A 27718-nucleotide genomic window follows, 5' to 3' on the forward strand; every position below is an offset into this window, starting at 1 on the left:
TCACGTTGGTCGTATTTGACATTCAAGGACCCCGTGCTGTGTAAATCCCAAGGGAGTTTTAATTAATTAACCACAACAGGGCAGTGCAGTTGCCATTCCAATATCATAATATCAAAGTGATCGAAGGAGAAAATTCAAAAGATTAGTGAAACATCAAAGCAATCGCCGCACGATCAGATAATTTTGGTCTCAGCCAGGCGAAATAATTTAACAACCAACTGCGTTTCAAATAGTGCGAGCACATAAAAAAGTCGCTCTGCAAGTGTGAGTGCTCAACGTTCGCACTAACACAACGACCGAGGAGGAATGTGTTCCCCATCGGTGGCTAGCGGTGGTTCGTAGTGTATGAAGCGCTTGCATCGTCATCATTTGGTCGTCGAACGTGGACCAGAGTGCCTCGCGAGCGTGTCGTTCGTGTTTTCAAGAAAGAGAACAAAAAACGGTGGTAGTGAGAGTGGGAGAGAGCGATAGTGTGGAGAAGAGATTAAAGTGATTCTCGGAAAGCAAAAAAGCCGAAGAAGAGATTGAAGACCTCAGCATAAAACTGGTTCGTTACGCGCGCACTCGATTTTTCGTGTTTCATCAACCTTTCGCGGCGTGTATTTGGAATAGGCTCAACTGTGTTGTGCGGCGTGAGGGTGCGGATGTATGCGTGCCTGTTGGTGATTGAAGAGGTTTTTTATGGTGTTATTAAATTGGGGTTGCCGCGTTGAGAGATTGTTTTGTTTTGCGTTGAACGTGAAGAAATTAAGAGAAACGGAAATTTGGTTTTATAATGGGTAAAATTAAGTGGATGTGAAGAAGTCTTAAGTGGAATACTGTCAGTGACCATTTTTGGATTACACATGATTGGATTACGCATGCACTTGGATTATTGAGGATTATTCTAAATGGTTCTTCAGCCGGCTGCTGCTAGGAAGCACAATACCGAAATGGCTGGTGAAGTGACCAAGGCAGCCAAGACCATGACTACGGTCGTCAATGGTCCCGAATCGCCGTACAAACCGAGCAAGGTTCTGCTTAGCTCGGTTAATCCCTACATCACGTGTAATCTGTGCAAAGGTTACCTGATCGATGCAACCACCATCGTTGAGTGTCTACATTCATGTGAGTATCGAATTACCCAACATCTAAATATTTGACAAATGACGCACCGGTACCCGCCGTCACCGATGCCGTCCGCATGGGTCCACTTCCTGTGCAATCCTGTTTTTGTGTGCTTCTCTTTCAAGGATGAATTCCTTTATCGCATGCTTCCATGCTCTTCTGAAGCTTTTCATTCTCCGCAGCTCGGCTGCCTAGGGATACAAGCGGAATAATAATAACCGTCTTCTCGGCAAGGCATCGCTTACAGGCCCTTCGAAAGAAGGGACGGAATTATAATAACTCTTCTTCAAGCCGGGCTGCTCCCTAGACCTTTTTTCGTCTCGCTGCTAACGACGTAAACAATAATATGCCAAATTGCAATACCATTTCGCAACAGGGAGAAACAGGGATGCAACGTGTTTCCTTCGATGTCATCAACGTATACAACGGCCTTATCTCGCATCATTTATCTTGCTTCCCTAGGGCACTTCTGCCATCTACAAACGAATTTATTATGGATGAATAATTTGATTTGCTCATTAGCGCGGGGAACTCGATCCCCTGCAAACACCCACGAGATTGCCCAGTCTCTCGTACTCTCTCAGACCTTCGAGACCAACACAATCAACGGCGCTCTCAAGGACTTGGTAAACAATCCTAGAGCGAACAACGGAGCCTCCACTGCTACACCGCATCGTCATCGTTATTAATGTTTGTCTTTCTCATCTGGTCTTCTCCTTTTTCTACTTTCAGTTTGCCATAGCTGCATTATGAAACACTTGCGTACGGAGCAGTATTGTCCACAGTGTGAGATGATGATAAACAAGGCGAAACCAAACATCAAGTAAGTCCCTTCGCATCATTCACACGAACACAAACAAAGCGTGCGCCCCATGCCGATAATACGCAATTTGTCGCACCGTATACATAAATTTGTCATAAAAACATTATGGCACCATGTGGCACCGTATGGTTGGTGCGCCGGTGTTGATATTGACAGAATGCATTGTTTACCTTTCTACTTAGGCACTGATTTGGATCAACTCCAAGCCAAACCGCTGTCTAATTGCTCTCCTGAGCGCACTCTGGCCTGCTATCTATCGTCTTCGAATATCCATCACTATCTGCCGTTGACAGCTCTAAATTTTCCTCGTGTTTTCGATTCCATTCAAAAAAACAGACACAAAGCAACCGAAGAAAAGGGGACACGATCAACGGCGATGGCTAGAGATGCGAGAAGAGCATGTGGGAAAAGACCGGGAAAAGCAACACAATGTGCTCAACCCGGCTTCTGCTCTCTAGGCTTCGTTTCCCAAAAGTTCCGTAGTCTATCAACGACGATGACGACCATATCGACCGTTCATACATTAGACATGTATTGTACCGGGCACACATTGCGTACCACTATCCGATTGTACCTTTCCGAGAGAAGAAATAAGGAACAAAACAGCAGCAGCAGCGGTGGCGATCATAATCATGCCAGTCATCGGAGCGTGATTCTTGTGTCTATCTTCCCTGCCGACGAGCAACACATTTCGGCACACACCGGCAAAGAGAGCTGTGAAAATGTAGCGGGCTCTCAGCACAGCTCTGCTCGGTCGGTGATGGTGGCGGTGGTGGTGCCACGAGCGGTGTGTTACATTCATCTGCCTACTAAGCACTGCTGGCCTGGCATACGGAACAACCCGAAGCCCAAAGGGAACGGAAATGAAGCCGAAATTGAGAATTGTGTGGCAGGCAGCGGAAGATGGACGGACAGACGGACGGAGGAAGATTTACGACGGCTGCCGAATGGATGCGCGCAAACGGTGCGGAAGGGTTCCCAAGAGAGCGAGCGAGGCTGAAGAGATTAGTGGCGGAGATGGAGGAATTTGATAAGTGGGTGATATTGCATTTATAGCTCGGTATTGAATGGTAATTAAGGGAAAGATGAATGGGGTATGTGGGATTCGGAAAGGGAGCATGCGGGGATTACCTAGTCTCCAATTGTTCAACTTAATTCTTTAAATAGTAGTTAGGATTATTTGTATGTCAGTTTTTTTCAGATTATAAACAGTCAAGGCTTGGTTTTTGAAGTTTTCATACAAGGAAGGATACAACTAGGGTTCCTTCTTCCTTTTCCCTGCTTCAACGTCCTTTTCTTCCATTCTTATTTTTTTTTTCAGAAAGCGAGAATCGAGTGTCAATCACCGACGGATATCGATTGTCATTAATTGAAGGCAATCAAATGACAGGCAGGCGACTTTCACACATGGGTTATATCAAACCGATCAAAAATAGGGGCTGGGGCCAACGGTTTTACAACAGCGCTTGATTTTTGCACCTCAAAAATCTCAACGCCCTCTGCTGGGATTGAACCCAGACACTCTGGGAGTAAGAAACCAGTCACACCACCGGTGCCTTCATAGCTTTGCTCTGCGGCATCGTTATCTCTCGGTATGTGTCTTGCTTCTCTTCTCGGCTGCTTTTCACTCAGGAAGATTAACTAGGGGAAACAGTCCTATTGTTGTGGTACGTTAGGAGCGTTAGAAGCCTACTATTGTGTATGGAGGTCTCCATACACAACAATAAGCTCCTAACTCTTCTAACGTATCGCAACAATACGACTGTTTCCCCTCTGATCTTTAAGTGTTTCCTATAGTAACTTTTCATTTTATGATGATTCATAATGATCAAAAAAAGGCCTAACTAAAGCAACAATAATTTCATGGTAAGGGTAAGGGCTTTCACCACACTAAGGGAAAAGATGGCCACATTGAAAATCTCGTAATCCTGCCCATACAGATGGTCACTGTCTACGGCAAAGTTGTACAATGGGTTAAGACAATTTGATTAGAGGCCAGCGGTTCTGAGTTTTCTCTCGACATGGCGCTATTGTGCTAGACAATACGCGCTGTATAAGATCTATCTTGCGATCTTGATCATCTAGGAAGAATTCGTCTTCGGAAAAGTTGATCAGATAAGTTCAGAATTCTCTCACTACACAGTGCTAGTGAGAATGTGGACTTCGTTTCTGTTGATATCCTGATCATCTAGAAAGTTTGCTATGCTCGGAAAAGGTGTTTAGTTGGTTGAGGCCTTCCGAATGGAAGTCAGAAAAGTTCATGATTTTCTCACTACACGTTGATAATATGTGTCTATCATCAGGAAAGCCTTACTCATTTGAATAACTTAGCCGAAGACGGCAAAATCATAAATAAAGTCTGGAACGCGCAAAAATTGGTCAACTTCAAATTGGTATTTCTGTTAAAAATAAATTAAAAAAAAAACCTGAAATGCTGCATTTGGAAGTTGACTATGATGAGTTTTCACCGTTTGCTTTCCAGTTTTCAAAATGACGTCCAAGCAAGAGGAGCAGCGTGCCAAAATTTTGCTCGCGCAGCAAGAGAATCCGACGTTCTCACACGCCAAGTTGGCAAAATTGCTGGATGTGGACAAATCGACCGTGACAAACGGTTTAAAGGTGTTCGGGGAGCGTCTGTCGACCGCCAGGAAGCCTGGAAGCGGCGGCAATCGTAATCCGGACGTGGCAGCGACGACGAAGAAGGTGGCGGTGAAATATAAGCGGAATCTTAACCTCAGCGGGCCAAGAAACGAGCTGGGTTGGCGACGTTTAAGAAGGTGAAGGTGGCGAACCGAGATTACAAACCAAACACGTCGGCAAAGCAGCGGTCCCGAAAGCTGTATACGAATCTGCTCACAAAGTTCGACTGTGTCGTCATGGACGACGAAACTTATGTGAAGGCGGATTTGAAGCAGCTTCCGGGACAGGAGTTTTATACCGCATCAGGAAAAGGGAATGTGGCTGAAATTTTCAAAACCATCAAAATATCTCGTCTGGCAGGCCATATGCACGTGTGGTCTAAAAGTGGCATTTTCATTACTACGGGAACCATCAATCAAGAGATCTACGTCCAGAAGTGCCTAAAAAAGCGGCTGCTACCATTCCTAAAGCAACATAATAGACCTGTGCTGTTCTGGCCGGACTTGGCGAGCTGCCACTATGGGAAAAAGGTAAACGAGTGGTACGATGCGAAAAACGTGGTTGTGGTACCTAAAGACCTCAACCCTAAAAAACAGCCCAGAACTCCGCCCTATAGAACGGTATTGGTCAAATGGAATCTCAAAAAAACTAAGAAATCCATGGAAAACGAGCGGCAGTTTAAATCTAACTGGCGTTCGGCAGCGAATAAGGTCGATGAGACCACTGTGCAAAATATAATGGAAGAGGTTAAGCGAAAGGGATGGCAGTTCGGATTTGGCAAACCAAAAGAAAAAACGAACATTTTTTCCTTTAAATATATGAATTGAACTACCAAAAGAAAAATAAGAAGATTTTTGTGATATGAATTTTGACTTAAAGAAACGATTTTTTGTCGACCAATTTTTGCGCGTTCCAGTCTCTAGTCATGATCTCAAGATATAGTGTCGTCCCGTTTGCGTTGTTGCAATTTTGGCTATGATTTGGTTCTTTTTTTTCTTTGATTTGTTTTCCGTCGATCTTGTTTTCCGTGCTGAGCACCAATGCTACCGACGCCAGGGAGGCAGCTCCCACACCTGGACCCTACCTATCAATTCATGAACCGGGGACCAACGGCTTTACTTCCCTTCCGAAGGAAGGCATGATCAGAGATGTTATGCCTCAGGACATCACGGCGGCGCCGACTGGGATTGAACCCAGGCCTGCTGGGGTGAGAGGTAATCACGATTACCACTACACCACCGGCGCCGCTGATGATTTGGTTCTACATTCAAAAAGTTGTTCAACATTTTCCTGCTGACTAATATAATCTTCAAGGTAGTGAAAATATAGAAACTGCTGTCAAAAAACTGATAGAAATGTAACTTTAAGTTTACCATCAATATAGGCGAAAGATTATGTTAAATTAGCAATTCAAAATCATTCTAGTTTTATAGAACAATAATAATATTATTATAAAGAATATGATGACACTTAAAAACCTTAAAATTACTGGTTCTAAAAATCTTAAAGACTTTAACGGTTTTGCTTACTGTCCATTCAATTTCGTAAATTGGTTCGGACCTTTTCACACTACCGGCCACCATTTGTAATATTCAGGGTGGCAAGTGAACCAGGAAAACCGGGAAAATGTCGGGAATTTATTTTCACCAGGAAAAACCGGAGAAAAGCCAAGAATTTCATAAGTCCACCAGGAAAATAATCTTGTTTGTATTATTTAAAATTTATGTAGGGGAATTTACGTATTCTCGGCAACCTAAGCAGCGACCTTCTTTCTATAGCCCTTTTCTCTAAGGAACACACACATATGCAGTATTGGTTTGTTTACAATCTTTTGCTGCCAGCTGCTCTAACAATTTCAGTCGAAAGAATTATCAAAAACTGTTTTGAAACGCTTTTACAAAGCTCCAATCTTCTCTAGTGAGAGCGAGTATTGTCGGCAACCAGTTTTTCTTCGGCAACCGTTCCATTTGAACTGCATGTAAATCTGCTGTTCTATTATCGGCAACTCGAAATCAGCTACAATTTCTAGTGCGTGTGTTTCATTTCAAGAAAACCTTGCTAGATTGCTTTTTCTCAGTGATAAAAATATAGTCAAATTGAAGCTGAAAGCATAAAGAATCGTTTGCATGCATTCAGCGAAGTGTTTTCGTAAGAAAATCCAGTGAAAATAGTGTTTCAATTTGGGTTGCCGAAAATAGTCTGGCATGCCGAAGCCGTCATTTCCCTTATGTCAAAGTTTCTTTTTATAATCAGGTCAAAACTAACCATTTTGTTAAAGCTAAATCTTTCACACAACTAAACATTGATGAAAAAAATTTACCCTGACAATTTAGCAAATATATTTTGTATTTATTTTTATTTTTTTTCTCGAATAAATTGCATGTATGATTTGTGCTTAATTGAGATCAGACTTAAGCAGTGCCGACGCGCAACTACTTTGAAGTACCTGTTCAACATGTTCAATAAAAAAGTTCTATTTCTAAAAACTTCAGATAACACCTTCGAACTTCATGCAAGTTCTACAAAATTCGGGAAAGTCTTACAAGTTTCAGGAAAATCATGTGAACTACTGTGATGACCTACGACGGTCAGGAAATCTCTCCGAACCTTCAGAGAAGTTCTACAAATTTCAGAGAAGTCTTACGAACTACAGGGAATTCCTTTGATCTTTTGGGAATAACTACGAATTTTACAGAATTTTCTACAGATTTAATGTAACTTCTACGACATTTAGGCATTGCTTAAAAGTTAAGGATAATCCTATGACACTTATGGATTTTTTCCGAGCTTCAGAGAAGTCCTCTGAACTTAACATAGTGCTCCAAGCTCGAAAAAGTTCCTAGAACTTCCGAGAAGTCGATTGAACTGCAGGTAGTCCTACGAAATTAATGGGAGCTCTCCAAACTTCAGAGAATTTCCAAGAAATTAAGGAAAGACCCACAAACTTTTGGAAAACCCTTCGATATTTAAAGCCTTATGCACTTCAGGGAAGCTCTTCTAAATTTAGGGTCCTCATATATTCAGTTAAGTCCTTCAAACTTCAGGGAAGTCCTCAGATCTTCGAGAAAGTTCTTCGAACTTGAAGGAAGTCTTACGAACTTCTGAGAATTTCTACGAACTTCGTGGTACTTCTACGATATTTAAGAAATTTAGGAAAGACCTTAACGCTTCAGGGAAGTTCTACGAACTTTAGGGAGTTTCTATGAACTTCAGCAGTCAGTCTTTTTAATAATAAGAGTTATTAAACCAGCGTTGTTTATGAATTTTTTTAATAATATGATTTTGAAATCAAAATTCCGCTAAATAAGATCCTTAATCGTTGACAACTTGCGGAAAATTTAAACAAACTGGAAATCCGTAAAATTGTTAGAAGCAAAGGTTTGTTTAGAGAGTCCTTATTCATATCACACTTCGCAATTTCACCTTGAGATAAACTAGCCCGTTGGCTAAAAATCTCAATAATAGAGTTAAAACAATCTGAGTCTAGTCCGTCGTATCTCAAGTTTTTCTTCGTCATACACCCCTAAAATCGCTCATTTTACGGGTTATCGCAAATGTTTCAGTGTCTATCGTAATTAATCTTGTAAGCAAAGATGTTTTTGCAAAAACATGAGTGAAAACGCTTTGCTATTATAGTCTTAGCACATAGAACGGAAATAGGCACCAAGATACGACGAAGTAGCGCGGCTCCCTACTAGCTTCTTTACAGCAAACAATCAGGTAAAGATTTCACGGGCATTCACAAGAACCTTAATACATATTTTGGTTTGTGAAATTCCGCATTGCGCGAAGAATGATACATGGTTTTTAAAACCAGGAAATTTTTAAATCATTGACCAGGAAAACCAAGAAAAAACCAGGAATTTCAAAATGGAAATTCACTTGCCACCCTGTTTAAATTACAGGTTCCAAAAATCATTAATTGCCGTCAGGTACACGATAGTCTTCCTTAACGGTTTTGTTCTAACTTTCCATTTCATTCCGTATTTTGATTCGGACCTTTTCACACAACCGGCCACCATTTGCAATATTTAAAGAGTTTTAAGTTTATAGATTTTAATCAACTAAAAAACTAAGCACAAACAATTGTACCGACCAATCGCGGTCTCACGTCAACTTTCCGTTCGTACCCCTATGCACAGACTCTTTTACTTTTGACGTAGGATTACGTCTTTCGGCAACATATTGGGGGTGCAATAAAAAAAAAACCAAAATCAACCGCGTCACGAAAGGTGGTCAGGCTTTGACCACTTATAACTCGGTCAATAGCGGATGCATTTTAATTCTAAACAAGCCAATCGACTGGAAATTTTTCTATGAATCTGCTATCACCACTTTACCAATTTTCAATAGGTCACTATTGAAAATTACACAAATGTCCAACTGTTGCAATGGTGATGAAAAACGAGGCGTTTCCGTGATGGGAAAAAGTCTCCGAATATTGATACCGAGAAGTAATTCTACCTCTTTTTTTTTTACTAGCGACATCTGTTGAAAAACTCAACTGTGTTGGTAATCCTTCGATACCAAAATAAAAAAAAAAATCGATATTTAATGTAACGTACTCTTGATTTGGGTGCATATTTGGTGCCAGCACTAATCTAACCTAAATCCGTTGCCACATTCATTCGACTCGCCACTGTCACAACTCCCAAATAAAAAAAGAACCGCTACCGGTTGTCGTCGTCGCGTTGACTTTCGGGAAATAGCGCAGCCTACCCTGAGACCAACACGGTGAGACGTTTCCCTTTCGTTCCACCCGTCTGCCTCCCCCCCAGCCATCGTCTTCCGTTCAGCATCGCACCGTGAGAGAGAAATGGGCAAAACTGTACTCCAGTGGAAAGCAACCCACGGCGAAGAGAAAAAAGAAGGCACAACAGCAAAAATCTTCCCGCTCCGGTTCGTTCCACGCCACACCGTACAAAAATGTGTCGAAAAATCAATAAAAAGGGGAAAATGTGCCGATTTTCCGTGCCCGTTTCCCGGCCCCGTCAGACGGTAGAGGTAATCGAAAAGCTGTCACCCGGCAAAAGGATACCATCCGAGCAGAATAATATATGGGATGTGTGTGTCACTTTGGGCTATCAGCCGGAGAATATCTCCCATTCTGGACCGACAACGGCGTGACGCGATGCAATTTGGTAGCAGCTGATCCCGGCCGACCTGACCTGACCTGACGACGACGACGACGACGGTGGTGAATTCCTCAACCCTGGTTCCTCTCTATACCAAACGCCATTAGACATTGAAATGCGTGTGAAACAAAAATGCATAACATGGCCACGCGGAATGAGGAGGAATCAAGACGGCGGTGGATGCAAAGCGGGTTGGGGAATTTTTCGTGTAAATACGAAAAATTGTCTCGAAATTAATTTCTATGAACACACATCAAAACATCCGCAGAAGAATTTGGGCGATTGAGGAATTATGTAGAAATGCTAATTTGATATTTATGCACCTTCCACCATTCTCCCGTTGCCAAAGCCGGGCGAGAGAGGTCGTAAACAATGCATTACGGTATATAACGGCCGCTCTGGTCTAGTTTCCCTCCCTATAAAATGTAATTAACATTTGAGCAGCAACAGCGGTTCAAACTTTTCCGCTTAACGCATTGCCCGGCAGCTTAGCCTGCATAGCTGACTAGGCACGTTGCCTGCGCTATTGCTGATGTTGGAATTGAAGGAATGGGAGATAATTATCATTTTTTTCCCTCCACTCTACGAGCAAGCCACATATTACGCATTTGAGAACCAAGGGCGCGACATATGCCTTGCGAGTATGATGCCGGCTCGAATTAATTTCGGAAAACAACAACACTTGTTTCGCTTACAGGTCAACCGACACTCGGTATCAGATATCTTCCTGCAACAAGGAACACACGCTTTAATTTAGAACCACCAACCTGTAATTGTGCCGGCCCAATCTAAAAGTTGATTACTTTTGCATCGTTTTTTTTTCAGACCCGACGCCACACTGCAATCCATCGTGTACAAACTGGTCCCGGGGCTGTACGAGAAGGAACTGCTCCGGAAGCGAGCCTTCTACCGGCAGCACCCGGAGAAGGCCGCCCTGACGACACCGGAGCAACGAGGCGAAGACACCGAGCATCTCATCTTCAGCCCCAGCGACAAGTTCTCTCTGACGCTGGAATACGCCGACAAGTAAGTTAATCTCATCTTTCAAGAATCAATTTGTGCCCCATCAATTAAGTAAACTTTCGGGCCCCCCAGGGGGAGGAAATCATCGCCCGGGCGAGAAAATGTCTCCCTGGGGTGGAATATCGGGTTTCAATCGCTGCGGTGCTCTCCGCCACCGTCCGTCAATAAGGAGAAGTTTTGTCGACGAACAGGGTTGGGGGGACCCGTTCGCTTGGTTCTAATAAATTACGTCGATAATTTATTTCCACTTGGGTAAATTTGTGTTCGTTAAAGGTTTCCGCTCATTTAGGGGTTTTCGGCTGCATTCGAATCAATGAGAAACTTTTCGCTACTTGATTTTTACGAAAAAAGGAATTGAAGGGTATCAACAGTTGTCTTCTGACATTAAAGGTAGCAAGTTAGGAGGATAATGTGTAAGCAAGATCTTCTCTCTCATGACACTCCCATCGAATACAATCGTCCAATCGAAACTCACTTGGTTTGAAAAGACAATCTTACAAACAAGCTGATCGGTTTATTTGAATCAGGGGCTTTGACCTTTTCAATAAATTTTAAAGATGTTGGGTCACCTTCAGAGCCGATGAGTATGGAGGATATTATAAACGAACTAAACATACCGGAAGCTTATCAGGATAAGTTCAAATTGAGGCCTTTAGTCTATACAGAGGTGGGCACAGCAAGGGATGGAAAATCATTTACATTCATTTCGTGCATTCATTTACATTCATTTGCCTCTAACTTTTTTTATCAACAGAATTCCATAAAATAGTGTTTATAGGTTTTGTAGGTTTTAATATAAGCTACATCTTTTGTAAAAACTCAAATCTGTATCTCTAATGCATGATAAGTCAGAGCGATAAAAACCCACCATTGTTATTCAGTGAATGTAAATTGCATTCACTGAAAAACAATAACATGCTCTGCCAGCTCTATTTCGTCATGCATAGGAGATACAGATTTTAGTTTTTAGCAAAAGTTGTAGTTCATATCAAAAGCTACAAAAGCTTCATACATCATTTTACGATATTTTGTTGATGAAAAAAGTTAGAGGCATCGAAATGAATGTAAGTGATTTTCCATCCCTGGGTACAGCTATCCGAAAACTTAGCTTCGATGACAGATAATCAGCTACTTGAAGGCCTCCCCTAACTCAACAGCATGTACACACTCGTACACCGAAGTGTAAGGCTATACCACAGACAAACAGACATAACTCTTAGAAGAAAATTCTTCAAAAATTATCGTCACGCGTATTTTGCATGCACACTAGCACCCTCTATCATGCACATTCCGAAGCATTGTTTACCAACCGGACCAGTCTTTAAAACTGTCACTGTAGAAGTCACAAAATGACTGATCATAATCACCCTTTTTTTTTTATTTTATCACTCGAATCGGACGCTCACTCAAGCAACATACCAGTTGCTTTCGACAGTTGACAATGAAAATTATTTGCAACTTTTGGAGTTATATTCGGTTGGTATAGTCGAAATATATTGTTAAAGAACATTTTCTAATATTTCATGACCAACTTTTAAAAAGGGCTTAAGATTTTGTACAAAAAGAAGTCATCATTATCATAAAGTTCACTGTTGGATGAACGTAAAACTACATTCGTTTATGCTTTATTCTAAAGTAAGTACCTGGGTTATGACGATTGTAGAAGCATATGCGTAAGTATGTACCTACGCATATGCGCGGATGAGTTTAATTTATACCTAAGTCTGTACTTAACCTACTGTAGTGTCAATTTGAAGCCATAGTGTATTTTGTGTAGCTTTTATTTAAACTACTACAGTGTAATTCAAATTTACGGTTGAGCTCAAGTGTGAGCATGGACAATAGAGCCATTATTAATCTATTAGACGCAAAATTAAGCCATAGTGACAATGTTCACAGAGCCACTGAATTCATTTGTGAAAATTATAACATCTCGGTGGAAAAACGTAAACGTCTCGATGAAAAGATCCATAAAATCGTTACTAAATACATCAACAAATGGCATGAAGCTAATCGCACGAAAGAGCGATTTGAGTCGTATTTTCGGAATTGGCTTGATGGAGAATTTGGCATCGAGGAATTCATCGAACAGGTGCAATGTGTTGCCTCAACCTCGGCCTCGGGAACAAAACGTGGACGACCTTCAAATCCTTTCTTGGATTTGAGTGAAAGAGGAAAACGTCGCGTCATCGATAAAGAAGCAGTTGATCCAAAATTCGATACCATCGAGAAAGCTTTGTTATTTGCAAGACGGACCGCTTATAATCGAAAGGATTTTAATTTAGTTAAAGTTATTGGGCATATTTAAAAAAAACCAAAAAAGCTCTAAAACCATGCTGGCTCAACTAACCAATCAACGAGGAATGATGTCACCAGAAGAGGCTTTTAGTGTACTTATCGAGGCTGGATTGAGTAGATTTCAATACGAAGTAATACATAGTGAATCACCTTCAAGATTTCCACCTTACTATGTGATCGGAGTGAAAAAAATATGCGCCCCTCCTAGTGAATTCATCGAAGAAAGTGCATTGAAAATAAGAGTGAAACTCCAGGCGCTGATGGAAAATACAGTGAAACGAATCGTCCAAATAATTGATGCAGAGCTCAACGAGTATATGGATAGCAACGATCTAGTTTCTACGGAACTGGTTCTTCTATGTAGGTGGGGTATGGACGGATCAACTGGATATTCGCAATATCATCAAGTGCTACCAGAAGGATGTCAGGACGATTCAGATGTATTTTCGTCCACTTTAACACCAATTCAGTTGTTCATGTACAATGATCGAAAGGAAATTATGTGGTTTAATCCCATGCCTCAAAGTATTCGAGTTTGTAGGCCATTCATCCTTGAATTCATTAAAGAGAGTAAAGAAGTTATTCTGGCTACAAAACAGGATGTAGAAAAAGAAATGAGTGAACTAACGCCAGTGAAAATTGAACTCTCAAACGACAAGTTTATACTTGTTGATTTTGATTTTGTCCTCAGTATGATAGACGAAAAAGTCTTAACTTATATCACTGGAAATTCGTCGATGCAGAATTGTCCAATATGTGGGGCAACACCAAATGTAATGAATGATGCAGAGAAATTCGAGGAAGGATTTATATCAAACGAAGAAGTCTTGCATTACGGCATATCTTCACTTCATGCTTGGATAAGATTTTTCGAATACCTTTTGCATATTGCATACAGAATGGATATCAAAAAATGGAAGATAACGAATCCGTTCAAAGAACTATATGAACAAAGAAAAAAACATGTGACGACACAGCTTTACGAAAAATTTGGAGTTAGAGTAGATCAACCACGATCGGGTGGAGCAGGTACCAGTACTACAGGAAACGTTTGTCGAAGAGCATTTGGAAATCCCAAGCTTTTAAGCTCCGTGCTGAACATTGATGAAGAGTTAATTTTCAGACTCCGGAATATATTAATTGCTATTAACTGCCAAGAGCCAATAAACCCGGAAAAATTTGATGCATATTGCTAGGAAACATATAGGCTCTATCTTAAATTGTATGATTAGTACAAAATTCCTGCAACGGTGCATAAAGTTCTCGCTCATACCGGAGAAATAATCATACATTCACCAGCACCACTTGGTTCATTAGCGGAAGAGGCAGCAGAAAGTCAACATAAACAATTGAAAAAATATCGAACCCATCATGCAAGAAAATTTACATGATGTCTTTATTCGTGCCATTAATGAATCGGACCCACTGATCAGTTCCATTTGGATGGCAAAAAGACGACAGATGGCAGGCAGACAGGCAAAAAGTATCCCTGGATTATCCCGACATCGTGAAAAGTTTCATGATATTTGAAAATTCTGTAAGTGATTCAGTAGTCGATACTAATAACTTCAATGCCTTGGAGGAACTTATGAAAGCAGTCGATGAAATTGAAGAAGAATTTGTTCATGATGATATTGCAACAGAGGAATAAAAAGAAATTCGTTGAAACATATTTGATTTTGATTATTGTATCATGGCGTTTTGTATTTTTTTCAGAAGATTTGTTGAAAAAAAATAAACATATTTCCAAAAAAAAGTAGGTTGTCTTTGTTCAATAGATTTTATCATCTGAAAACAAGCTTGAAACTGTAACCATTATAAAATCGTAAAAAATAAATTTTAATTAATCAAAAGTTAGGCCCTTTTCAAAAGTTGGTCGTGAAAATGTTGAAAAGTGATAACGCACACCTTATATTGATGAAACAAAGCAAGAATAATAGCAGAAATTGTGAAAAAATGATAGAAATATTTTTGACCGCCTGGTTGTATGAAAATGCCCCATAGTGCAGTCGTTCTGTTTACACTCTTCTTCATAGTGAGTGTCTTGAGCAACTGCAATTTTTCTATCAATCAGTATTGTTGACGTTCGTTTACTTGATGATAATCATTTTTCCTTTAGTAGCCTCCGGTTCTAGCGCACAGTTTTTGTGCCCTTCCCACGAAGAAACTAAAGAAAAAAATAAATATTTCACTGCTTAATATCACCTGAAGGATTCTGCTTTTTCATCGGTTGCTAGAAAAAGTTACCGTTACTCGGGGTGTCTTTGATCGCAGGGGAGACTTTGATCAGGTCGTGCTGCGCTGCTGCTCAGGCATCAAAATTATTCCTATCCATTATCCATTATCCAATATATCATTGTATATCATCCCTATTCGGATAATTTTGAAGCCTGGTTCGTTTTTGTGTCAAATAATCTGGAGAATTTGGTGATTATTTGACGTATTTGATTTTGTAACCAAACACGCGAATCACCGATTTCTCGCAAATAAAAGCTCGATCTCGCAAGAAGACAATACCAAATGATATAGGATTCATTCCTCTACCTGATTGTGGTGTATGCTTTCGAGGTTGAGATTTTATTTGGGAGAAATCGGTGATTGGCATGTTTTGTTACAAAAGTAAATACGTCCACATCTCTAAGTTCTCCAGATTTGTTTACACAAAAACGAAGCTCACGATCATCAAAACAACAACAATCATTACTAGTTGTCTGTGTCACACTCAGTCTTGACGTCTCATGCTTCTAGGCACTCAGTCGACACTCAGGTTCCGAATGTCAGATATGAACGTCACTCTTTCGATTGTCAGATAGCTCAACAAGTCAGTCGGGGTTCGGTGTGGTGAATGTCATCGGTGAGATTCGTTTAATTATGCTATGACAATAGTGACAATAGTGAGATTTTGCAACTCTGACCGGAGCATCCCTCGTTCATGAAATTTTTTCACTAGTTGCTTTTCCGTCGTTGTGTCAACGCGTCAGTTGTGTTGAATAAAACAAACAGATGAAAGTCAGTGGTGTCGGTTCTACGAAATTTTCCGTAGATCTATAGAATTGATTGAATTTTGCAGAAGTACGGATCCGTAGGAGAAATTCACAGAAGCTCAGTCTTTTTTAGGGATTTGTTTTGATTGTTAAGTGTGATTTTTTTTCGTTGGAAACAAGTTTTTAAACGTGGTAATGTATCACTAATGAGTGCTCTTTCTACCACCGCTCATCACTTTAAGGGGGTAGTACACTTTGAACGTCCAAAAAGTAAGGCATTTTCGTTAATTTTTTAAGCAATAAAACACTCAGGGAGGGCAAATATGTTATAACCCATTTATTAATCATCCTTCGAACTACAATTTGTATTTTTTTGAACTCGATTGGCGTCTCCCCGTGGCCGGTGCACCAGGTCGCGCGGGCGTCCTCGCGCGGAAGTCGGAAAACGGTGTGGGAAAATACTCCTTTCCATGTGATCCTGGAACATAAATCGAACAAAAATCCTGATTAGTAATGAAATTTGGGTTGGAAATACGTATTCCGATTTTTTAAATTAATTTTTTCAAAAGTTGTGGCCTTAGGAAAAAAAAAGTCCATTTTTTCACCCTAAAAATGCTTACAAAATCGTGGATTAAAAATCCATTTTTGACAAAATCGTGGATACGTATTTCTATGCAGAATTTAATTCTGAACAAGAAAACCTAGGCGATATCCAAATTTGATGATAACTGGTTAGAGTTATTTCCCACGCCAGTTTGAAAAACCCCGTTTCAAGATAAACGCGTTTAAAGATAAAATGCTCTCTCAGCGCGCCGGTACATGTTTTAGGAAATCGCTTCGTAAAGCGGTAAGGAATATTCTGGCGGGCTTGGAGTCTTTTCTAAATTAAAGTATACATCCCAAGGAACATTTTATGCCAAAAAAAAAAATGCATTTTTTTGAAAAATCAAAGTGTACTCCCCCAATAAACAATATGTATCAATCAATGTTATTCATGATGTATTGAACACCAGTTACTAAAAGTGGATACAATATTACACTCATTTGTTCACAAATTCTATACATCGTACAGCGTAATATTACCAGGGCTGGTAGCGAGTCTCTTTTTAGTGACTCATCACTATTTTCAAGCCAGTCATCCAAGTCTCTTTTTTAAGGCCAAGTCACTAAAGTCACTTCTTCTTGTAATAAGTCACTATTTCAAACGTGAATTTATTTCAAGTTTGGTAATTTTTTCTGGATAGGTCTATATTTTGTTTTCTGGTATAGAGATTTTTTTAACGTTTAATCGTTCATCTCTATCTACAGGGTGTCCACTCATTTGGCTAAATAAAGTAACCTGAGAATTCCAGGTTTTTCCATAACTTTGGCGGATAATTTCCAGGTTAAGAATGCTATTTATGAAATGCGTTAAAATATGTTTTTAACGCAAACGTTTCTAAGACTTGACAATCAGTTTTAAAGAAACAGCTTCAGCTCAAATCCATTAAATGTTGAAGTTTAACACTTACTTCATTTGAGTAAGTCTAAGATCACAACATTTTTAATGTCTTGACGTTTCGTACTATCAAAATCAAAAATGTGGAAACTTTAATGAAGTTCTATTAATCTCAGAAAAGCTAGATCTATAGATCTTTGGGGAATTCCAGAGATTTTAAGGGGAAGTCCCCGAAACTTTACCCCCAGACGATTGAATTGGTTTAAAAATCTATAAGCGTGAGTTTAGACAAATTCAGTTCCATGAGGTGCTGAAATACAATCGAGAACCCTTAAGATGTTCCGAGAGATTCAGTATATAGACCTTCAGAAAATTGATGAAAACTTCAGAAAATTGATGAAAACATCAGAAATATTTCAGGAACTTCACAGAAATCCAGAGAATTCCAGGTTTAAAGGTGTTAACCAGAATTCCATTTATTTTAAAAGCAGAACTGAGATCTTCATTAGAGTTGAAAGTTTTAGGGAAGTTCCGAGAACATGAAGACAGATCAGAGAATTAAAGGGCAGTTCAAAATTTTTTAAGGATATTGAAGAAACCGGAATTTCCGGAAACTTCGGTTTGCTCAGAGAAAATTTCTGGAACGCTATAAAAATTATATGAACATCCGGAAACTGTGAGAGTATTTCAAAGGTGTTATATCATGGAAATTTCAAGAACTATAGAAAACTCGAAAATTTAGCTAAGTTGATTAGACAACATCAACTAACTACCATTGATTAAAAAAAAAAGTTGCTGCAACTTGATTGTCACTGAAATACGTTGCACATAAGTAACCACCATTGTTCAGTGACAAGTGCGCCGCTAGGGAGTGAAGTTCCGAGTACCTCGAGGACGATTAGATAACATCAGAAAAATCCCATTAACTTAAGGAAATTTGCAGCGACTTACCAGGAGTTCCTTGGAATTATGGGATCTTTCGAGAATTCTATGATTGATCCGAAAAGCTTCAGAGAGTTATAAATATATATCAGAAAATTTACCGGACATTTGATCAATTTAGAGAAATCAAGACTTTTAAAACTTCTTGCAGGGAAAATCAGTGATTTTAAGGTATAGTTCCGTGAGCGTTTATAAACTTCATTGAAAAAAAATGTAGAATGTGGGTTCTTAAAAAAAAATACTAAGGCAGGGCAGTCTAGAGAATTTAAGGAATTTGAGAAATATGTTGGGCAGTTTTAAAACATCAGGAAACTCTAGACTATTGAAGAAGTTATAAATTAGTTTCGATTATTTAAACTTCAGACAAATCTTGAGCACTTCAGTGAAAATCATAGAACTATATTAATTATGAAGTAATGAAATTGGGTTGTTAGCGGAATGCTTAAATAAAACAGCAAAAAAAGGGGTTAATTCCACTTAATTAATTTTGGTATCCATGACAGATACGTATTTCGACTACAATGTGCAGTCTTCATCAGTGTCATTCCCCTTAAGGGGGTTAGATTTTGATAAGTTCTTTAGTGGGAATGACACTGATGAAGACTGCACATTGTAGTCGAAATACGTTTGTGTCATGGATACCAAAATTAATTAAGTGGAATTAAATGGAAGATAACCCCTTTTTTGCTGCTATATTAATTATTTCGCTGCGGAGCGAAAGCCTAAAGAAGTTCCTGAAATTTCAGAATAACTTCGAAAATTTCACAGAAGTACAGAGATTTTCAGTAACATTTCGAGAACTTCATAAAAGTCTAATCATAAAAGGGAAGATCCGAGAACTCCAGGAACTTTTATGGACATTTCGGGAGCATCTCAAATAAGTTAAGTAACGCTCCAAAAACAAAGGGAATTTCAGGGGAGTTCAGTTCAATCAGTCTCACTAAATAAGCGGGAAATTTCAAAAAGTTCCCAGATTTTCATAGAACTTAAGAGATGTTAAGAAATGTATTGAGGTTTTCACATATGTAAGTCCAAAAGTTCACGCAATGATTTTTAGAACAGTTCAATTAAATTCGTGGTAGTACAACAAGCTTCATGAGAACTGCAAACACTTTAGAGAAGTTTCGAGATAAGTGCAATGTGATATCCTTCTACCGTAAGAAGAAACCGATCAGATTTGATTATTCCATCTCCGGCCAGATTTTGGAGAGAGTTAGTCAAGTCAGAGACTTAGGAGTTACTCTTGACTGTGCATTGACGTTCAAGCCCCATTACAATGACGTCCTGAACAAAGCCAACAGACAGCTTGGTTTTATATTCAAAATCTCCGAAGACTTTCGTGACCCGCTGTGCCTGCGGGCATTGTATTGTTCATTGGTCCGCTCTATTTTGGAGTTCAGTGCTGTCGTTTGGTGCCCTTATCAGGCCTGCTGGATTGCAAGGTTTGAGAGTGTACAAAGGAAGTTTGTTCGTTACGCGCTACGTCATCTACCCTGGCGTGATGCATCTAATACCCTGGAAACAAGACGACGTAATGCTCAAGCTGTCTTTGCCGCTAAGATTATTATCGGTGAAATTGACTCCCCACAACTACTTCGGCAGCTCTACTTCTACGCACCTGAGAGAGTAATGAGACAACGTAACTTCGTTCATCTTGCGACTCGTAACCGACAGTATGGGATGAATGAGCCTATCCGCGCCGTGGCTAATGCGTTTAATGATGCTTATGCTTGCTTCGATTTTAATGTACCGTTAACTGTTTTTATCAGAAGAATGTCCTGAATGTATAGATTGACTAAGCATCCTTTTAAACTTAGATTATTCATTAAGACAACCAAAAGTCAGATGAATTAAGATTATAATAAATAAATAAATAAATAAATAAATATTGATCTCGCTAATAAAAAAAACTTCAAGAAAGAACGGATATCCTCAGAGCAGAGATATTCCAGAGCAGGAAAATAACATACATTTTTAAAAAGTTTCGAGAAATTATGAATTGTTAACACTTAAGAAAAGATATGAAATCATCGATATGATATCAAGAAAAACTTTAGAGATGTTAAAAAAAATGATGAGAAGTATTGCGAGCATTAGGTTAGTTTTTCAAACTACAAAAGAACTTCATGGCAGTTTAATTAAATTCAGGAATATTTTGGGAACTTTCAAGTAGTCACAGGGCTGTTACAACCTGAGAAAAAATTTACTTGATTGCTTTTTTATTATATATTTGGTGTACTTTCATTATATAAAGTCGAAACAGTAATTGGACCAAGTTTTTGATATTTTTCCAAAAACTTGCGTTTTTTTTAGATCATAAATGTTTTGTCCATCATTTTTCCTTCTTGAACTATAGTGCAATAGATGGCATTTTTTGTCCCCTTAAACATATAAAAAAAAACAAAAAACAAAATGAAAATAATTTTTTGAGAAAAATTGTTTTTAATTTTTTTTTTAAATTTGAAAAAAATATTTGTGAATTTTTTAGAGTGCATATTTTTTGCAAATAGTCTCATCCATTATTCTTCATTAGCAATATTGCCCAAGACACTAAACCGATCGAGTAAAAATTTTCTGAAGATATTGTTGATATTTTTCTATATGCCCTTTTCAAAAATAAGGCTGGACTCAATATGAAGATGCAAAATGGCATAGTCGGTCATAAGAAACGTTTCTGCAAATTTTCAGCCAAATCAAATATACAAAAATAAACCGATTTGCGAATTCGTAAGGAATTGGTCGTTTGTAGAATTGAAAACAAACTGATCACAAAACAAAATTTTAACAATGTTATTGTTTTGTTGACATCGTTTGATAGTCCACTTGACCGAAAAATGTCAAATTCGTGCGCGGTCTATGCTTCGAATTGTTAAGAAATGTCAAAGTGCATCTGGTACCACTAACACTGTTTATTTTCGAAAAAGCTTGCGTTCGAACGGGTTCGTACGAAAACCAGAATGCCGTTTTCGAACTCGTTCGAATCGAGTCGTTCGAACGAACGAACGATTCGCACGAAAACGGGAATTGAGGTGAAAGTCTTAACAGGTGCGTAGGAATATTTCTGATCGATTGGTGATAAAATTATTGAAATTGATCCAGGGACATAATTTTGTTACATATTCCATTTTCAGTTTTCACAAAGTGTAGTCCCATATAGAAATTACAGACGTGGTCTAAGATGGCAAACATTTTCGTTTAAATCATAAATTCTGTGCGAATTTTCAAGGTTGTTATAATATAGAAAAATTTAGCTGTCATCATAATGGCTAATTTACCTTAGCGATTCTTGCGACTTAATTGCTTTTGGTGGTATGCTTAATATTCATCGCGCAACCGGGAATATTCCCAGACTTCTGGGTAAAAACTTATGGAATTAGGCAGGTTAATTTATTCATTTCATCTGTTGACCGCTTCGGCCTAATCAGATCTGGCCTTCATAATTTGTTGAGTCCCGCCTTATTTTGAAACCTGGCGAAGCTCTTGGATCACTCCAATTTCCCACTTCTAAAAACCCAAGTAATCACGAAGACCGATAACAGTCCGATAAGGGCCCTTTTTGCATGATAAGTTTAATACAGGGCTTCCATATTTTATATCGACCGTATATCAGCTTTAAATTGTACAAAGGGCCCTTGTTGGATACTTGGTAATGGCTTCAGCCCTCGATTTCTCGCGAATAAAAGCTCACCTGTTAGCGGAATTGAGCCCGACTCTGAGTGTATGGATAATTTGCAGTTACCTTCGAAAACCAACAAGAATTACTTCATGATGTAATCACAGACCAATGTTCCGAGATTTGACTCCACTAAAATTGGGATATGAGTAGCAAAAATGTTCATCAACTTACTCTCCGTTTCACTTTGCCAACCAAATCAATACGCTCACCTCGTTCCAAATCGCTAACCATTTCCGTTTCCTTCTCCACTTTTCCTCCTCTCCTTCCAGGGAACTGGCCGACGAAAACGAAGAGCTCCTCAAGCCGAAGGTTCTCAAATGTCCGGCCGTCTTCACGATCGCCTACCTGAAGAAATTCATCATCTACAAGTACAACATTCCGACGCATCTCTTCTACGTGGAAATCATGTACAAAGTGCAAACAATCACCCTGCCGGACCACTACACCCTGATGGACGTGGCCTACATCTACACGTGGAAGAAGGTGAGTGTCAGCTTTTCGGTTCCTTTTCCCCCCTGAATCAATTTCCCGGGAATTTAATAAGTTCATTCCGTTTAAAACTTGCATTCTTTTCTTCCTTCCCATTTCTCCCCCTGGTAACAGGATGCCCACATGAGGTTCTTCTACCGCATCAGAACGCACGAGATGAAATCGGTGGAGCTGCCGGAGGTCCCTCTGCGGCGTTCGCCGAGCATCTCGACCGGCCGCACCAGCACATCGCTGACGACCATCAAAGAGGAGGAACCCGACAGCAAGGAAAATTCGGACCTCATAAAACCGAGTGACATTAAACGGGAAGAACCAAGCGTGGTGGAATGTGATAACAAAGTGAATAGTGATTCCACAACCCCAACCACAACTGTTGCGACTGCTCCATCGGTGCCAAACAAAACGACGTCGCCTTCGACGACGACGGTGGCAATGGTGACAACTTCTGCCTCCAATGCTCGCTCTGGTGTGAGTGAGCCAACGTTGGATGTGAAGTCCAATGTTTCAGCGCTTGGTGGACGACATCAACAGCAGCAAGTGGAAAGTGTCGAACAGCCCAAAGTGAAGAAGAATGAATCGATAAAGCTGAAAATAGAAATGAACAAAAATACTTATGTCAGTATCCTGCAAAGCCCTCAGCCGGATGCTGGCAGCAAGCATCACAAATCGGACAAAGGGGAAAAGGTGAAGAAGAAGAAATCAGAGGACAAGGACAAAAGTGTCAATAAGATTAAATCGTCCAGTGATCTCAAGATTAAGATAGAAAAAGTGAAAGATGGACTAGTCAGTGTGAAGAAGGACGGCAAAAGCAGCAAGAAGGCACCGTACAAGGTGGAACTCAGTGGACTCAGTGATGTGAAGAACAATAATCATAAAAGTGCCGATAATGAGTACGAAAGTAAAAAAGCAAAGAAAGAGGCGAAAATGTTGGACAAATGTGCGAAAAAAATGAAATCACCCAAACGCAACCTGGATTTGGAAAAAGTGCAACCGTCGATTGTGTTGAAGATCGACCAGAAGAGTCCGGAACTGTCGACTTCCACGTTGAAGATGGTATCGCACCCTCTGGCGTCGTCTTCGCCGAAGCACAAAGCGGAAGCTACCTTGGAAGATGAAAAGTCCCAGTTTTTGAACTCTTTTGAACTAACTCCGATCAAATCTATTCACAATAAGTCCGGATCACCTATGAGTTCTCCGGAATCGAATTCGTCTTCACCACCGAGTTCTTCGAGTGGGGATATGAAACTGGGAAAGCGCAAGAATAAGGATGCTCCTGCTGGACGAAGTGTTCTTAAGAAGCCGAAGCTCTCCGACGACGAAATGAAGGCACTTGTGGAGAGGACAGTTCAACAGACCAAGTTCACTTCTGAGCACATGGCATCTTTAACTACTCCGGCAAAGACAGCTAAGAAACATTTGGAAAATCCGCCTGTAGCAGTTCCGGTTTCAGTTCCCTCGCAACCACTGCCTGTAAAAAGCGAAACTTCAGCCAAGGAGGTTCCAAAATCTGAACAAAAATCGAAAACAACCGGCTTTAAGGCTCCATCAGTACTTCCTCCTCCGGTGGTATCTGCCAATAATATTCCCGCACCCAAACCTACTCAGCCTGTGATGATTGCCCCGAAACCTGTGGCAGAAGCTCCAAAACGACCCTCAGTGCCTTCGTTCCCAAAACCCATACAGCCAATGAAGAAGCTACCTCCACTTCTACCGAAAGATCCCGACTACATAAAGAACAACAAACAGAAGCTGATGGAAATGAAACGCCCTCAGCAGTCATCCGCCGTAAATTTGAACATATCCCCCAACAAGGACACGGAGATTAGCCAAATCAAGCCAGAAGACGCTAAGAAAAACATCAAAGTGTACGGTCCACCCTCGGACAATGACAACTTTGCCGTTCCTGCCGCAGTTCCATCCCTGTCCAAGACGAAAACAAACAAGAATCGACCGGTAAACTTCCTAAACTATGCCCTACACAACACAAACAAGGCTCCGGCCGGTTCTCGAACCCCAATCCCGTCATACTCCAGCTCACCCAGCTACTCGCCAGACTCGCCCCAGTACAATCCCAACTTCAACATCTCCACCAAGCAGTATAAATATACAAACCCACTTGCATATGCTAATTTCGTTCAAAATATGCTCAACGATCGCAAGAGTAGCAATGTCTCCCCTCCGTCTGTGCCGGAAAAGAAACCTGAGCAATCGAACGAGAGGAAGCGGCCTTGCCCTAGTCCGGAAATCAAGCAAGAACCACCGGAAAAACAGCCGAAAGTTCAGTCACTGCTGAATCAAATCAATATCCCCTCCTCGCTGTCCATCACCTTGGCTACGGAGGAAGACGAAGCGGCCCGAGAAAAGGCACGAAAGAGTCTTCCCGAAGAGGACAAAAACTACATCGAAATCCTAAAGCTACCGGAAATTTCAATAACGGAAGCCGACCGGACCACGCCACCGAAAGCGCAGGAAACCGCTCAAAAGAAATCCGCCAAATGTCCGAGTCCATCCAAATCAGACTCACTGTTAGCGCAAAAGGCCAGCGAGCTCGATAAATCCTCATTCCAGGATTCATTCATTCAATCGATTAAAGGGAAAGTGGAAAAACAGCGACCCAACAAATCTGGCAACAAGCCAGAGAAGCAACCCGCTCCGGTGTTCACCCCACCGACTCCCGTGCCGAACAACAACGCATTCAAACTGCCGAATGCAACCGTTCTCAGCAATGGTATTGTGAAGCTCAACTCCTACCCCGAATTGGATCTCATCAACAAGAACAGTGCCAGCCAAAGTCCTCGGCCGTTGCCTTCTCCACCCAAAACAACCACCTCCAAACATATTCCGATTGCTCCGAAACCAACTGGCACATTCTTCCCGCCAACCGGAACACCGCCAGTGCCTTCTCCAGCCCATCGCAAGAGCATGTCACCCCCGGTCCCAAAACCTTCCATCTCACCAATGCAACCCAAGTCCAAAACTCCTCCAATCGTATCCTCGTCGTCCCCATCGCATGCAACCCTCGCTTCCATGGGTCCCATGTTCGGTCTCCAAATGAAGCCGGAAGGATCCGGCTTTCATCATCCGAAAAAATCTGAGCCAAGGCCGAAGAAATCCTCGCAGAAATCGCCCAAATCCAGCGCTCTGGATCTCACGGCCACCCCTGCCCCGATGGTTGACAAAACCAAAGAGACCATGAACATGCTCATGATGAACAACAACATTAGCAACGCGCAAAAGTACCAAATGGCCAACTACCTCAACGGCATGATGGTACCGCCAATGGGTGGCAATCCTATCCTCAACCAAATGATGGCTGCGTCCTTCTACTTGCAGCAGTGGAACCGAATGACTCAAGCCAAAACAGACAGTCTGGAGAAATGAAACTTACTCCCACCAACGACTCGGGAAGCGATTGTGATAGACATTCCCTAGCCGCGAAAAAGCGGTTGAACAGCGCGTCGTTAATGGGACAGTGGCAGTCAATCTTCAGCCGATTATTTATTGGATTATTAAGACGGGACGTGTTGTGCTCAAATTGAAATCTCACGCCGTTCGGAAGAGAGCAAAAGCCAAAAACAAACACACCGAAAAGACACAAACACACATCATGTATACGATTTAACGAGGAACGTTTTCCCCTGTAAATACCACAGCATTGAATGTTTAATTTTTCGTTATCGTGTAGATATGTATTTGTGTGTAAGCTCAACTCATAGTCAGAATAGGATACAGCTGTTTGTGTGAAACGAGAAACCGCTTCAATCGAACCGGGCTAAAAGCCTCTGGCTGCATCTAGATTGTAAAGCAAACGGAAAACATGTGAGTTCGTTTAAGGCTGTTTTTACGAGGGAAAATTGTCCACGCGAGAGAGCGAAACGCTAATGTCGAGTTAATTCTCACAATTTCTCGTTTCTTCATCTCGACACATCCATTCACATGTCAAACGACAACGACGGTGACGAAGACGACGATGTTACGTTGGTAGGTCTTTTTTTTTATCTTTGTTTACGAAACGTCAAAGTCCGTCGCTAGGAGCCAGTCAGGTTTGGGCTTGAGCACGGCAGAGCTGTGCTTTCTTCTTGCTCACGTTTTCTTTGAGTGAATTGTTGTTGTTTGGCATTGAGGCCTCCGCGAGAAGCGAAACCACACCACAGCCAGCATTCGCTGCTGCTGGGAGCTGTTCTATGAAAAATGAGAAAAAAAAAAAATAGTAGTGACTAAAGAGAGCAAAAAATAAAACCTTTATGTAACGGAAACGCTAAAGCAAAGCTGCTTTTCTCCGCTGGTTTTCAAGGAAATCTGTTGTAACTATAGCAATGTATCAGCCATATGAAGGAAACTGTAAATAGATCATTGAAGTCTGTTAACGCTGGCATTATGTTGTATTTATTTTTGTTTTTATTTTGTTACTATCTAATTTCAAACGACAAATGAAAATAGAAATCCTAGGTCAGTTCCGACAATGTAACTTATCTATGTGTATATAGAAGTCATTCGTGTAAAATTCCTAGTAGGCAATAAGTTATGTATATATTAAATCTTAATCCAGAAATAATACAAATCATTAAACAAAAACTGAAGTTCCTCTCGTTACTGGAAAAGATCCGAAATTCATACGTTCGAAAATCGAATGCCACTCTTATCTGCCAGCAAGGTTTATCATGCTCTTTACATTATTGCTGTAAACGAAACACGTAAGTATGGACCGCTGCCGGATAGTGCTCTCTATCACCAATTTGCGAATGTGTGTATTTTTTGTTTGCTTCGTTCTATGTTATTTAACGAATGCTCTGCTTTGTACCTTCTTCCTCCCGGCTGTTGGCAGTACACATCCACAACGATGGGTTTGTTCACGATGCAGCGTTTGTATACTGGTGGTGGTCCTAGTTCGACGGAATTGGCGGTTTGTTTCAATTTTGAACTTATTGCATGAGCAATGGGCAATCGATTTACAGGAAAACGAATGCTCTAGTGCATACATATTGATCCGCGTATTTGTTATATGTGTACTTTATTTAACTACTTCGAAATGTATACTATTTTCCGATTTTGTGTACTGATAGTAATATGAAATAGAATTACATAATATCTTGATTAATGTTTGAATAGGTCCTATGTCCATTTGCAGTGGTGAGCACCGTCAATCAAAAAGTTAACGATAGC

The 27718-nt window shown here is 40.5% G+C and overlaps 1 protein-coding gene across 1 annotated transcript; it reads left to right on the forward strand.

Moving 5' to 3' along the window:
• LOC135702052 (polycomb group protein Psc-like) lies at positions 1 to 27071 on the forward strand. The gene is made up of 5 exons (XM_065223062.1): positions 1 to 1107; positions 1840 to 1930; positions 10531 to 10731; positions 22336 to 22549; positions 22670 to 27071. Exons 1-5 carry the CDS (start codon positions 891 to 893, stop codon positions 25934 to 25936), a joined length of 3990 nt encoding a protein of 1329 aa, XP_065079134.1. The 5' UTR covers positions 1 to 890; the 3' UTR covers positions 25937 to 27071.
• The last annotated feature ends 647 nt before the right edge of the window (positions 27072 to 27718 follow it).

Source organism: Ochlerotatus camptorhynchus, unplaced genomic scaffold (genome assembly GCF_037179485.1).
Source record: "Ochlerotatus camptorhynchus isolate MF236.1 unplaced genomic scaffold, CSIRO-AGI_Acam_v1.1 ptg000002l, whole genome shotgun sequence".
Taxonomy (NCBI): domain Eukaryota; kingdom Metazoa; phylum Arthropoda; class Insecta; order Diptera; family Culicidae; genus Ochlerotatus; species Ochlerotatus camptorhynchus.

Excerpts from the sequence above, each read along its gene's own strand:
- LOC135702052 (XM_065223062.1), top strand. The coding sequence starts at position 891 with ATGGTTCTTCAGCCGGCTGCTGCTAGGAAGCACAATACCGAAATGGCT. Across the intron at positions 1,108-1,839 it reads CGTTGAGTGTCTACATTCAT|TTTGCCATAGCTGCATTATG; the intron begins GTGAGTATCGAA and ends TTCTACTTTCAG. Across the intron at positions 10,732-22,335 it reads ACGCTGGAATACGCCGACAA|GGAACTGGCCGACGAAAACG; the intron begins GTAAGTTAATCT and ends CTCTCCTTCCAG.